The sequence below is a fragment of the Schistocerca cancellata genome, chromosome 3 (genome assembly GCF_023864275.1).
Source record: "Schistocerca cancellata isolate TAMUIC-IGC-003103 chromosome 3, iqSchCanc2.1, whole genome shotgun sequence".
Classification (NCBI taxonomy): domain Eukaryota; kingdom Metazoa; phylum Arthropoda; class Insecta; order Orthoptera; family Acrididae; genus Schistocerca; species Schistocerca cancellata.
The window spans coordinates 450528072-450542499 of NC_064628.1; the positions used below are offsets into that span (position 1 = coordinate 450528072).

At 42.6% G+C, this 14428-nt stretch overlaps 1 protein-coding gene across 1 annotated transcript in view; it reads left to right on the forward strand.

The window, feature by feature from the left end:
* LOC126176362 (uncharacterized) overlaps positions 1-14428 on the forward strand; it is a 1325137-nt gene that overhangs the window by 882144 nt on the left and 428565 nt on the right. The window contains exon 5 of the mRNA XM_049923517.1: positions 7927-8098. Coding sequence (XP_049779474.1) covers positions 7927-8098 — 172 coding nt within the window. The remainder of the gene's footprint in view (positions 1-7926; positions 8099-14428) is intronic.

Consider the following 14428-nt stretch of genomic DNA (forward strand, 5'->3'; position numbering starts at 1 on the left):
TTAATTCCAATCTGAGCCTTTCTTTTATTTCCATCATTGCTTCCTCGATGTACAGATTGAAGAGTAGGGACGAAAGGCTACATCCTTGTCTTACACCCTTTTTAATACGAGCACTTCGTTCTTGGTCCTCCAGTCTTGTTATTCCATCTTGGCCGTTCTACATATTGAATATGACCCGTCTCTCCCTATTGCTTACCCCTACTTTTCTCACAATTTCGAACATCTTGCACCATTTTACAGTATCGAGCCCTTTTTCCAAATTTTTGACTAATGCTATAAACTTGTCTTGATTTTTCTTTAATCGTGCTTCCATTATTAGCCGCAACGTCAGAATTGCCTCTCGCTTGCCTTTACCTTTCCTAAAGCCAACTGATCGTCATCTAGCGCATCTTCAATTTTCTTTTCTATTCTTCTGTATATTATTCTTGTCAGCAACTTGGATGCATGAGCTGTTAAGATGATTGTGCGATGGTTCTCGCACTTGTCAGCTCTTGCCGTCTTCGGAATTGTGTGAATGATGTTTTTACGAAAGTCGGATTTTATGTCGCCAGACTCATGCGTTCTACACACCACCGTGAATAGACTTTTGTTGCCACTTCTCCCAACGATTTTAGAAATTCTGATGGAATGTTATCTACCCCTTCTGACTTATTTGATCTTAAATCCTCCAAAGTTCTTTTAAATTCTAATACAGGGTCCCCTATCTCTTCTAAATCGATTCCTGTTTCTTCTTCTATCACATCAGACAAATCTTCCCCCTCATAGAGGATTTCAATGTGTTCTTTCCACCTATCCGCGCTCTCGTCTGCATTTAACAATGGAATTCCCGTTGCACTCTTAATGTTATCACTTTTGCTTTTAATGTCACCGAAGGTTGTTTTGACTTGCGGGTATGCTGATTCAGTCCGACCGACACTCACTTCAGTTTCGATTTCTTTACATTTTTCCTACAGCCTTTTCGTCTTAGCTTCCCTGCACTTCCTATTTATTTCATTCCTCAGCGACTTGTATTTCTGTATTGCTGAGTCTCCCGGAACATTTTTGTACTTCATCCTTTCAACGACCAATTGAAGTATTTCTTCTGTTATCCATGGTTTCTTTTCAGTTTCCTTCTTTGTACCTTTGTCTTCCTTCCCAACTTCTGTTATCGCCCTTTTTACGGATGTCATTCCTCTTCAACTGTACTGCGTACTGAGCTATTCCTTATTGTTGTATCTATAGCCTTAGAGAACTTCAAGCGTATCTCGTCATTCGTTAGTACTTCGTGCCCCACTTCTTTGCGTTTTGATTGTTCCTGACTAATTTCTTAAACTTCGGCCTACTCTTCATCACTAATATATTGTTATCTGAGGTTATATCTGCTCTTTGGTACGCCTTACAATCCAATATCTGATTTCAGAATCTCTGTCTGACCACGATGTAATCTAATTGAAATCTTCCCATATCACCCCGCCTTTACAAGTATATCTCCTCTTCTTATGATTCCTGAACAGAGTATTCGGTATTACTATCTGAGGTTTATCACAGAACTCAATTAATCTTTCTCCTGTTTCAGTCTTTGTCCTAAGCCCATATTCTTTTCTTCTTCTGCTTCCCCTACAACTGCATTCCAGTCCCCCAAAACTATTAGATTTTCATCTCCCTTTACATACTTATTACTTTTTCAATATCCTTATACACTTTCTCTATCTCTTCATCTTCAACTGCATGTACAACTAAACTATCGTTGTCGCTGTTGGTTTGCTGTCGATTCTGATAAGAATAACCCTATCACTGAACTGTTCACAGTAACACACTCTCTGCCCTATCTTTCTATTCATAACGAATCCTACTCCCGTTTTACCATTTGCTGCTGCTGTTGATATTACCCTATACTCATCTGACCAGAATTCCTTGTCTTCTTTCCACTTAACATCATTGACGTCTACCACATCTAGATTGAGCCTTTGCATTTCCCTTTTCAGATTTTCTAGTGTCTCTAGGACGTTCAAGATTCTGACATTCCACGCCCCGACTCGTAGAATGTTCTTATTTCGTTGATTATTCAATCTTTTTCTCATGATAACCTCCCCCTTGACAGTCTCCTCCCGGAGATCCGAATCTTTTGCTAAAGGAGAGATCATCATGACACTTCTTCAATTACAAGTCACATGTCCTGTGGATACACGTTACGTGTCTTTAATGCAGTGGTTTCCATTGCCTTCTGCATCCTCATGCCGTTGATTTTTGTTGATTCTTCCGCTCCCAGGGGCGTTTCCCACCCATAGGACAAGAGAGTGCCCTGAACCTCTGTCCGCGCCTTAGCCCTCTTTTGACAAGGCCGTTGGCATAATGAGTGTGACTTCTTATGCCGGAAGTCTTTGGTCACCAATGGTGATTGTTAATCAAAATTTAAGCAGTGGCGGGATTCTAAGTCGGGACCGAAGATGTTTTGATTATTATATAAACATCCTAAAATTTTCTATTTTCTCCAGCTCTCTTCCACGTGCATAACCCTCTTTCATTATTCCTAAACCAAGTGTTAGAGTTGATTAAACTATGCTCTGTGCAAAATTCTACCAGGTGAATTCCCCTTTCATTACTTCTCCCCAGAACGTGCCATATTACCATTTTCCCTTCTCTTGCTTTTCGATGTCACCCATCATAATTAAATTTTGTTCTAGCTTAAATGTCTGAATAATTTTTTTTTTTTTACTCTTTATAAATTCTTCCAATCTTATCATTTGCAGTGCCAGTTGTACTCCGGCAGTGCTTGTTGGATTAGTGTTTACCTTGGTTAGCATGTGTTCATTATTCTGTTCATAGTAGTTCATCCGCATTGCTATTTTCTTATCATTAGCCTACTCATGCATCATCCTTAACTGATTTTGTATTGATAGCGCTGTACTGATGTGACCAGGTATCCTGTTCTTCCTTCCGCCACGCTTCATTTAATTCCCACTATATCTATATTTACCCTTTTTATTTGTCTTTTTAAATTCTCTAATTTACCTATCGGATTATGTGATGTAACATTTTACGCTACGACCCATAGAATTCCGGTTTTGGTTTTCCTGATGACGATGTATCTTGATAAATTTGATTATAACTTCTAAAAATTCAAGGTGTCACTGTTCAACACGAAGACGGTGTTAATATTTCTGTAATTATTCACATTTCAATGCGACATATTTCTGCCAAAGGTGGATCACTCGGCAGACAGCTTGCTTGCAGAAGTCTACATTTTGGTCGTTCAGTAAAAGTTTAACATAGAAAACAACACTATGTTATTGTGGATATAACTGCCACGCAATGGTGTGTGTTCATCAGAGGGAAGAGCAAGGAGCTTAATTTTGTCCATGGTTGTCTCATTAACTTCCTGTGAAAAACAGAAGCCTTCTGTCATTTCTGGTGATGAGATTACCTATTGCTTACTTGATGTGGCATTAGTGTGAACCTTCCACCAATGATGCAGAATCCCAAGTCCACAATTCGCGTTATCTTGTGGTCTTCTGTTGTCCAGAGTTGCAGGTCCATGGCTTAGAATGCTTATTGAGGTGTTATTTAACTTTATAAATAACGAACGATAGCTTTGAGTAAAGCTGTTTATTTGGATTGCGAAACAAAAGGCACTCACTCATCTATCTCGCAGCGTTAGCGTTCCCATCTTCACGAGAGACAAAAACAATAAAGCGCCATCTGTAGCTGTCAAATAGTCTGCTTTCACTACTACCGTTCGAGGGCCCTCCCGCCTTCCCCCCCCCCCCCCCCCCCCCCCCCCCGCTGACTAACATAACTGGAAATTCTAAACATCCCGGTGTGAATTGAGACAAATGCGCCGCACTGTTCCTCCAATAGTAACTACAGCTATGGAACGATAAGAATAACGGATGTGGTAGGCATCAATTGTTAGTAGTTGGCGTCGTCATTCCGTGGTGTGTTGGTTGCGAAGTAACGCATTACGTGGGCAGCAGGTCGTGCCATTTCGTTGATCTGCGCAGATGGAACTTGTAGTCCAGAAAGCGAGTTTTTGTGTTGTTGGCTTGGGTAGTTTTTTCGTAGAACTGTCGCGGCGAATTCTTGAAGTGCTCGCGTACGAGCGGTATCGCAACCACTTCTCGAATCTTTTTAGTAGTATACCAAAAATGCAGTTTCTGCGCGATTTTAAGACGCGGTTCTGTGCTGTCTGCATCATCCGTAAGTTCCATCCTGTCGTGTGGCCTCACACAACAGTATCATATTCCTTCACTAGCAACACCACAGTTTTACATTGGTTAAGACCTAGGTCACAAAGAAGAGAAGACGCGGGTTTCAAACAGGGGGTAAAGACCGAATGCTTTCCCTCTGACCTGGAGAGTATTTTGGCTTCTCGTAAGCTCTCTCCGATATGATGTCAAGATCCTTGGCTCGAGGGCGCCCGGCGCCCCCCCCCCCCTCCCTGTACCATGAATTTCTTATGAGTCTTCGACTGCCACCTTCTGAATCACTGTGATACTTTTTGTTCCCGAGACGTAATATGAGTGTCGCCATTTCCTAGGTCACTCGGCTAGGTTGTCGGTTACCTGCTGCAGTCTTCGGCGTATCACGTCGGCATTCACGCCACACATGTATACAACGATGCCGTCAGCATAGAAGGCGAGTTGTACGCTCTCGGTCGCAGGTAGGTCACCCGTGTAAGCCGTGTAGAGGGTGTACAACAGCTGGCCGAGGACAGACACTTGGGGAGCACCTGCGGGTGTGACACTACGATTAGAGATTCCTTCATCGAGCCCTTACATGGAAACTTCCTCCTTGTAGGTAACACTGCATTATCTTGACATATGAGACGGAGATCCTCTTCCACAAGTAACTTGTGTGAGAGGCGCTCTCCTCCAGTTGAATCTGCAGCTTTTATTATAACGGAAGATGACGTCATTCCCGTGGCTTCAGAAATCGCTGCGTCATAATTACGATGTATCTTATGAATCAAATTAAGCAGCGTGTAATTTTAAGCTGTACTGAAGGCCAGTTATACAGAAAATTAAAATTCAGTGCATCGAAATGAGACTGGGTCTGCAGGAAGCGGGAAGGATGTATCGACGGATTGTTGCACGTGTTAGGTACAGTATATCAGTAGTATGTCACTGCTTTCAAGTGGTCTGTGGAACATTCCCATACCTGTCGACCAGGCACTGGTCGTCTGCATAATAGACGCACCTCGTAATCGACGCACTGTACGAGAGACAGAGACCGACTGAACGTCACCCAGGGATGAAAAACCGGCACATGTTGCATCCGTCGTGCCATTGGAATCGTTTGTTTGCCGCATGATTAGGACCACATGTACCTCTGGCCAGGATACCGCTGACAAAAAAAAAAATGGCTCTGAGCACTATGGGACTTAACTTCTAAGGTCATCAGTCCCCTAGAACTTAGAACTACTTAAACCTAACTAACCTAAGGACATCACACACATCCATGCCCGAGGTAGGATTCGAACCTGCGACCGTAGCGGTCACGCGGTTCCAGACTGAAGCGCCTAGAACCGCACGGCCACATCGGCCGGCCTACCGCTGACACCACGACGACACCAAGCATGGTTACTCATGGGACGTGGTAGAGTTGACTAGAGAGTGGAATGGAGCTCTGTTGTCATCATTGATGAGAGTAGATCTGTGTGTATGCTACTGATAGACGTACATGTGTACGGCGTAGTCGTGGTGAGCTGTCTAGCTGCGCAATCTTCCACAACACCCAACTCAAATTACAGATTCATGCTGTGGGAGACGATTAGTTACAAATCGAGTCCACAACTGAAGTTTCTGCAGATTAAAGTAACCAGTGTCGGCTACATTGCACATGCTGCTGTTCCAGTGCTGTTAGCAATTGTTCAAATGTTCAAATGTGTGTGAAATCTTATGTGACTTAACTGCCAAGGTCATTAGTCCGTACGCTTACACACTACTTAACCTAAATTATCCTAAGGACAAACACACGCACACACGCACACACACACACACACACACACACACACACACACACACACACACACATATGCCCGAGGGAGGACTCGAACCTCCGCCGGGACCATCCGCACAGTCCATGCCTGCAGCTGTTAGCAATTCCTCAAAAGAAAGTAGAAGTGGTCGTTCAGAGGACACTGTACGTTCACATATGGCTGCTGCGACGCCACGTGCTCTTCTGATGTTCAGCAACTGCCCTGGCCAACAACATCATCAGATTTCTCGCCAATTGAAAACGTACGGGACGTTACAAAATGGGGATTGTTCTCCAAGGTTTGCAAGAATTATTGCCGGATTGCAACAAGAGATGCTAGATGCTGGAGACAATCTATTGCAGGAAACCATTCGGCACCTTTATGACCCAGTCCGTGTTGCAGTTGCCTATCTAATGACCTGCTGGGGCAACAAAAATTTTACTGTCAACAATTCGTATAAACAGTCAATGAATTGTAAAACGTAAAATGCTGGCACAGTGCACTCATTAATGTTCAACACAATAAGACAAGTATTACAGTTGTAAAATGTGTATATGTCTCAAGGCAGCGTGACTCAGCCGCGTGCAAATACACAGACTACGTTCCTCCAGTATTTGAAAATGAGAGCACTTAGTGACTTCTAACAATCTACAGGAAACTTTAAATTTTAGGAAACGTTTTCTCGCTGATACCACTCACAAACTAATGAAATAAAAAGAAACTTTGTCGCTTACTACCTTCTCACAGATCATGCAATAGAACCGCTGCATCAGGTATGACAGTTTAATTTATTTTCTCGTTAATGCTAAGTGTATTCACAATATATTTGTCAGACAGTGTTAACACGTAGCACTGAATGTACCTGCATAATTATATCATTATACGAGACTTGGTTCAGGAGATATAACATCATAAGCGTTGAGATGCGGGAAAATCAATATTTTGGTTATAATGGAGCGCAGATTACCCAGAAGAAACTCACCCAGGGATTCATAATGAGGCCACTTAGCGACATCCAACAAAAATTAGACGTGACTATTACGTGTGTGGTGTCTGTTCTTCCGAACGTGTGCGAAAGAACAGACACCACATATTGTAGTAGAACTAAGCCTTATCGGCATTTGATGGTATCTTCAGTGTTGATGCACCCTAGGTCCAACGTCTTGTGGAAATCATGCAAGATGCTGCCAGCACTGAAGAAATGGACAAGGGGGGCGCTATGGAAGTAGCGTGCGACAAGTTTGGAATCTTAATCGGGCATGGAGCGTGCTCGCATAACCGAACTTCTTGAGACGACCACTCGAGTACAGCAGAAAATCCGGGTTCGGCTCGCGGTCAGCACAAATTTTCACTTGTCGCCATTGAATTGTTTCAATGCATTCTTGCAGCTGACATTGGTATTTGTCTTTCATCTTATAAGACGCAATTTGAAAACTTTTCTAAAGTTTATCTAGGTTACATGCTTAATGTCAAATACCCTTGTATTTAACACACAAACTCCTTTGTGAAGTCACTGGACGTTCGAAGCTACTTTATAATGGGAGTCCTGTTCTTAAAACACTCGGGATTTACTGTTAATTTCGAAAAGGGAAAGAAAATACGGAAACTTTAACTACACGAAGAAACATGATAAAGTAATTAAACAAAAAAAAAATCGATATGGAATGGGGCGGATATTTTCAAGCAAATTTATATAGTGGCGCAAAAGGGTCTCTCAATTTACTTCAAAACTAATTATGCAGAATTTTAGTAAAAGTTTACAAAGCAGCTTTCGTCTGAAGGAGTCGATATGGAATAAGCGAGTGTTCGCAATGGATATGAAACTAGCAGCGAGTTCAGTGGAGTTATACCACAGTGAGGAGACACTACTTTCTGTGTCAACACCTACGTTTTCTGTTATGTGTTTCAGTCACTAGTGTGAAAGTTTCCCCGTGTCGTTTATAACGCCTTGTGATGGTCTCTTGTTGCAGAGTACGTGGCGCTGCAGCATCTGCAGGCGAAAGCTGCAGTCGCGTGCGGCGCCGCCCGTCATGACGCAGGAGTCCACGGACAGCCTGCTGGACGTGCCGGTGCTGGAGGCGCTCCAGCGCAGACACTCCGACGTCAAGATCGGCTCCGGCAGCTCGCTCACCGTCAGCGGAGGTCAGTACACGCTGTAGGCTGCCCGCTGACCACCTCCACCTTAGAATCCCTACGGCAGCCGCTGGGAAACAGAGTGACAACTCACATTGCTGATTCTACACATTGCAACACCATAACGGGAGAAGCCAGATTAATTGTAATTGAACGTTGGTACTTTGCAGAACATGAGAATAATATTAAAAAGATAAAGACTTCTATGATTTACTGCAATTCTCACTTACGCTGTGCAACAAAATTGAAGGATTAGTTTTCGAAAAACTCGTTAATGTCTCCCATTCTAACGCACAAAATTGAAATTTGACTCAAAGGTGGCTACAGCCTTCCCCTGTAACAGTGCAGAGGCGTAGCGCCCTGCGACGCCACCGTCGGGCTCGGCGCCGTTTCAAACAGTTCAAACAGCGCGATGTTGACACAAGAAGAAAACAAAAAGAAGAAGAAGAAAAAAGACCACGGATCAGAAGTTAATTTGGGCTATAAGGTAGGTTAATGATGTCACATTGACACCACATTTCAGAAACAATTCTACCCAATGCCACCGTGGATGTGTCAGAAGATGGGCAGGTCTTCACACCCACTCTGACCCACGTTTCACCCGTTCATTTAACGTCTCTGCAATGGAGGTCACAACCGCGACACCCAGAGTTGAAATCGCATGGTTTTCTTACGGGTGATCGAGGAACCATTTAAGACACATGCCGCTCAGAATCGATATGAAAAGGCCTCATAGTGTGGCATAAAGGCCGTCAATGAAACCACCCCTTCCATTGGAGTGTCGATTGCCACACATTTCGCTGTCGGAAACGACAGTTCGCAGCACTATGGCCAACAGAACGATGTTCTCGACGAAGATCGACATTGCTACCAACCCTTGCGCAGTTCAAATAGTCGGAGGACGGCTACAACCCCACTGAATGTAGTATGGCTCCTTTGGAATGTTGTGCGACTGCTGTTTTTGCTACTCTACACAGGATGAAACACCCGAGTACCGTTATAAAACATTCGACAAAATTTGAACGTGACTGGAAGGATAGAAGCGCATTTATTCTTTTCCATCCTTCATTTCACACGACCCCGTGTTCATGATCATGAAGGGATGCAACATTAACATTGGCATGAATAAAACGGCGAAGAGTCCCTCTAACAACCACAGTTCGTCAACCACCTCAGTGTCACCCAAGCACCTTTGGTAAACACGTTACAAATGTAGCTATCAGAAATTTCGACACACATTCAGTCACACGTTTGCTCTAGCGCCTAAAGCCAGGCAAACCACAGCTAAACGATGTCTAAGGGGTTCCCTAAAACACAGGCGCAAGAGCAGTCGCTAGGCTAAATGTATGTCGAAGTTTCTAACAGTTACGTGCTCAACAAAACCGCGTGGCTGTTGCCGAACTGTGGAATCTTAGAGGGACGGAGCGAAAAAGGAAGGATGTAAAAGCATAAAAACGCTCTTCTGCTTCGGTCCTCATTCACAATTCTTCGAATGGTTTTGAAACGTCCGTACTGATTCCACCCTGGAATAGCGGTAGTACAATATTCCAACGGAGTCAGACAACGTTCAGTGGAGCTGTAGCCCCATCGTGTCCATCGAGAAGGGCTGAGACGCCCAAGGGTTGGTACAAGTGTCGAACATTGTCAAGAACATCGTTCTGTTGGCCACTGTGCTGCGAACTGTCGTTTTCGACCGAAAAATGTCTGGCAATCAACATCCTAATGTAAGGGTTGGTTTCATTGACGCCCTTTGTGCCACACCTTGAGGCTTTTTCATCACGCGACCTAGCAGCGGTGTATCCGAAATGTTTATCTCGGCCATCAATAAGAAAACTGCATGAATTTAGCACTGGGTGTTAGCAGTTTTGACGTCCATTGTAGAGGAAACAGAAGAAGGAGTGGAATGTGTTCAAGTCTGCAACGGCGTTGCCATCCTGTGACATGTCCACGACGGTGTTGGCCAGAATTGTGGTGAAATGTTATCCCAGCGTGACACCACTAACCCATCTTACAGCTCACATCAAATTTTCTTCCTTTTTTTATCATGTTTCGACCAGCTCTGTTTTAAGCGTCGCCCGTGGGTAGCGTCGCAGTCCAAAGAAAATGGTTCAAATTGTTCTATGCACTATGGGACTTAACATCAGAGGTTATCAGTCCCCCTAGACTTAGAACTACTTAAACCTAACCAACCTGAGGACATCACACACCTCCATGCCCGAGTGAGGATTCGAACCTGCGACCTTAGCCGCAGCGCGGTTCCGGACTGAAGCGCCTAGAACCGCTCTGCCACAGCGGCCGGCGACGTCGCATTTCGCCAAGCTTTTGCACCATTACAGAGGAAGGCGGTAGGCACAGTCGAGAAAAACTTCAAAGTTAATCGTCGGAATAAAAGAAAATTATACCGTTTCGAAAAAGTGGTCCTTTAATTTTCTTGCGTACGGTATTTAATCACGAGAGGGTATTCGGATTCCTTGGCCATCGACAAATGTCATTGAAGGTAACAACCGCAGATAAAACGACGTGTGACTTCCAGAGATGTGATCCCTTTTATTTGGCTTTCGGTGCTGCTGCAACATACAGCCAGCACGTTTTTCCGTAAAAATTCAAATCATAAAAGATGTGTATATGATCTTGTCTGGGAATATTCAGATGACATACACAACTAATCTGTAAGGACTATAAACAGTTTACAACACATTATTCAAACTGTTTAAAACAATGATGGTACTAAACAAACACTGTTCTTTGTCTCATTTCACAAATTCTATTATTAATGTTACTGCACAACCTAGGATTCGGGTTATAAGCCCATTTTAAGTACATTACTGATTCCCAAAGATGATAACTCGTATATAAACATGAATATGAGGCAGTGATAGTAGTCTCAACTTCTTGATGTCTCGATACATGGCTTAACGTAAAATTACTTCAGTAACCATTTTTTAACAATTACATATCGAATAATGCAGTTCAGCAATTACACTAACATGATGGGACTAACGCTATGCATTGGCCAAAAACTTTTTATCTGCTGATGGACTGAAACCCAGAGTTTTATTTCTATCCTGGAGATATAATATCATCTACAAGAGGTAAATAATTGAATTGCGTTTACTCATTTAACAATAGGTGCGGGGATGTACACATCTGTCCTCTAAATTCTAAAATTCCTATTTGGTTGAGTGTGGCCCCCTTTTCCTCTGTGTGTAAGACTTGTACATCTATTATGTATCTGTGATTCTTGTTCAGACAATGTTCCGCAAAGGCTGAATCAGGCTTCTTCAGTCTCCAGCTTCTATGGCGTTCTCTAAGCCTGTAGCAGATTGACCTCTACGTCTGTCCATTGTAGCAAGACTGACGCTCACGGCATGTGATTTTATAAACCCCATTTTTTGTGATGGATGGTTGTTTGTCTTTTGCATTGAACAAGCAACTACTTATTGTCTGAGAAACGTAGAAAAGCACAGAGAAACCCTTTGCCTTCAAAATGTTACTTATTCTTTTTCATGTTTTCCCTATAAAAGGTAATCTGCACCATTTCTTTTCCAGTTTTGTCTGTGTTTTTCGTTGGGGACTCTAGGGACCTAGCTTGCTTCTTCATCTTCTTACCTAGAATTTTATCAATGATGTCGGCGATAAATTCATTATTTTTGACTATTGTTTTTATTGTATTCCTGGTCAAAGTCTTCTTGGGACATAGAGTTAAAAACGAGACGGTTGGTCATTTGGTAGAATTCTGCATGTTTATAGGCTGTAGGATGTGGGAGGAAGCCGTGATGAATGTGTAAGTGGAGGAGTCTTTTCGATAAATTTTAAATTTATGGTTACTGTCTTCCATCTTTAAGCTCATATCCAGGAAATTTATTCTGCCCTCCCCCCCCCCCCCCTCCCCAACTGTCTGCTGACTTTTAGTTAGTGTGCCACTGGTTCATATTTTCCACAAATCTGTGGAACCTTTCCACATACAAAGAATATCATCTACATATCTGTACCGATACACAACGTATTTTGCCAGTGGTTCCCTCTTAAGAAAACAGTCTCCCACTTGTCCGTGTACATTTCTGCTAGCAAGGGGGATAAGGGTGATCCCACTGCATTAACATTAGTAACAAAATTAGTGAAGCAAGGCAAAACCAGTGTTTGTTGAATTGATTTACAATTTTTCACCAAGAACCCGCAGTTGATCCCATTAAAATGACATTGATGGTAATCATGTTACACGTATTTAAGAAAAATGTTTCAAACATTCTGTCTCGGGTTCTCCGGCAGGTTTATCCGATGGTTTTCCCGAAGTTTCGCCAGCACGAGTGGCTGGCATTGTCAAAGCTTCATCCTCCATTGTTGATCGTGGACTGGAGTCGAGCTCGCGGCCGCAGGTTCTCGTACCTGGTGCGTCAACGACCAAGGGATTTATCGCGGTCACTTCCGATGCTGTTCTCCTCTTGCTGCCTGCAACGCTTGTTCGCTGCCGCACAGGAATCCAGAATCCGTTTACCTTGAAACTTTCTTCTTTCTTGTTGAAACTATTCTTGTGTTATATTAGCCGTTGTAAGAAGCAGAAGATTAAGATAGAGAAATATATATGAGAATACTGAACGCGTATTTTAGTGTGTAAAGGGAGATGAAATTCTGGTAATATGAATATTGGAACGCTATAGAAGAGGAAGGAGTTACTCCAGCTGGATGACATCATGGTGAGACAGAGGTTAGGAAATCAGCTATTGGACTGTTAGGCATTCCCAGAAACAGATAAGAACTCAGATCACCATTTAGTAACGACGAAGAGAAGACTGAAGATTACAGAAATCGTCCGAATGAATCAGTGGTAAGGAAGTGGGATACTAAAGTACTGACGAATGGTGAGACGCTTTCGAAGGTGGCTGAAGATGTGGATACTCCGATTGGAATGCTTCAATAAGCAGTTCAGTTGTAGACAAGTGGACCACAGATTGGACAGACAAACATAGTTATGAGGTAGATAAGTGCGAAGAAACCTTGGATAACACAAGAAATACTGCAACTGATCAACGAATGAAGAAAGGAAAAACTGTTGAGAGAAAGAAAGGGATAGCTGAATACAAATGACGCAGGAGTGAAATAAACAGAAATTTCGGAGAATCTAAAACGAAGTAGCCTCAGAAAGAAATCGAAAAGGAATGCTCTTCGGAAGGAATAATTCAGAATATAGAAAAATCAAAACAACCATTGGAGAAATCAAAAGCAAATGCATCTACATTAAGAATCGAAAGAGAATTCCCCAGTTAAACGCAGACAAGACGGCGGAGAGGTAGAAAAAGTTCACTGGAGACCTCTACGATGAAGAGGATTTATCGATATGGAAGACGTAGCGAACCCACTATTAGAGTGTATTAGGGCCTTGGACGACCTGCGGTCAATTAAGGCAGAAGGGATAGATAACACTACTTCTGAATTTCCGAAATCATTAGGTGGAGTGGCAACCAAACGGCTATTCAAGTTGATGTGTAGATGGCAAGGTACCCTCAGACTTTCAGAAAAATATCATCCACACATTTCGGAAGATAGCAACGGCAAATATGTGCGAGAAGTATCTCAGTCATTTTAATAGCTCATACATTCAAGCCGCTGAAAAGAGTACTATACAGAGGAATGGAAAAGAAACTCAAGGAGCTGTTAAATGTCTATCGCTTCGATTTTCGGAAAGGTAAAGGCACAAGAGAGGTAGTCCTGACGTTACGCTCGATAATAGATGGAAGACTGGAACAAAATTAAGACAGGTTCAAAGGACTTGTCGACCTACAAAAAGCATTCAGCAGATTAAAATACTACGAGATGTTCAAAATTCTGATAAAAATAAGGATAAGATTTGGACATAGGCTGTAATATGTAATGTGTACAAACACCAAGAGGGAACAAAAATGGAAGACCGAGAGCGAAATGCTCGAATTAAAATGGATTTCAGTTTGGAACCCAGTGTTCCACCCTTACTGTACAGTCTATACACCGAAGAAGCAATCAAGGAAGTGAAGGATTGGATTAAAAGTCACGGTGAAAGAATATCACTGATAAGATTCGGTAATTACATTGCTATACTCAGTCAAAAGGAAGAAGGATCACAGGACCTGTTGAATTGAATGATTACAGAATTGAATGATTACAGAATATGGATTGACAGTAATCCGAATAAAGACGGAAGTAATTAGATTTTGCATAAATGAGATTAGCGATTAACTAACATCTCAATTCGTGTCCACGAAGTAGTCGTCGTGAATAAATTGTGCTACCTCGGAAGCGAAATAACACATGACGGGCGAATAAACGGCGATAAAAAAGGCAGACTATCACAGAAAAAGAGTATAT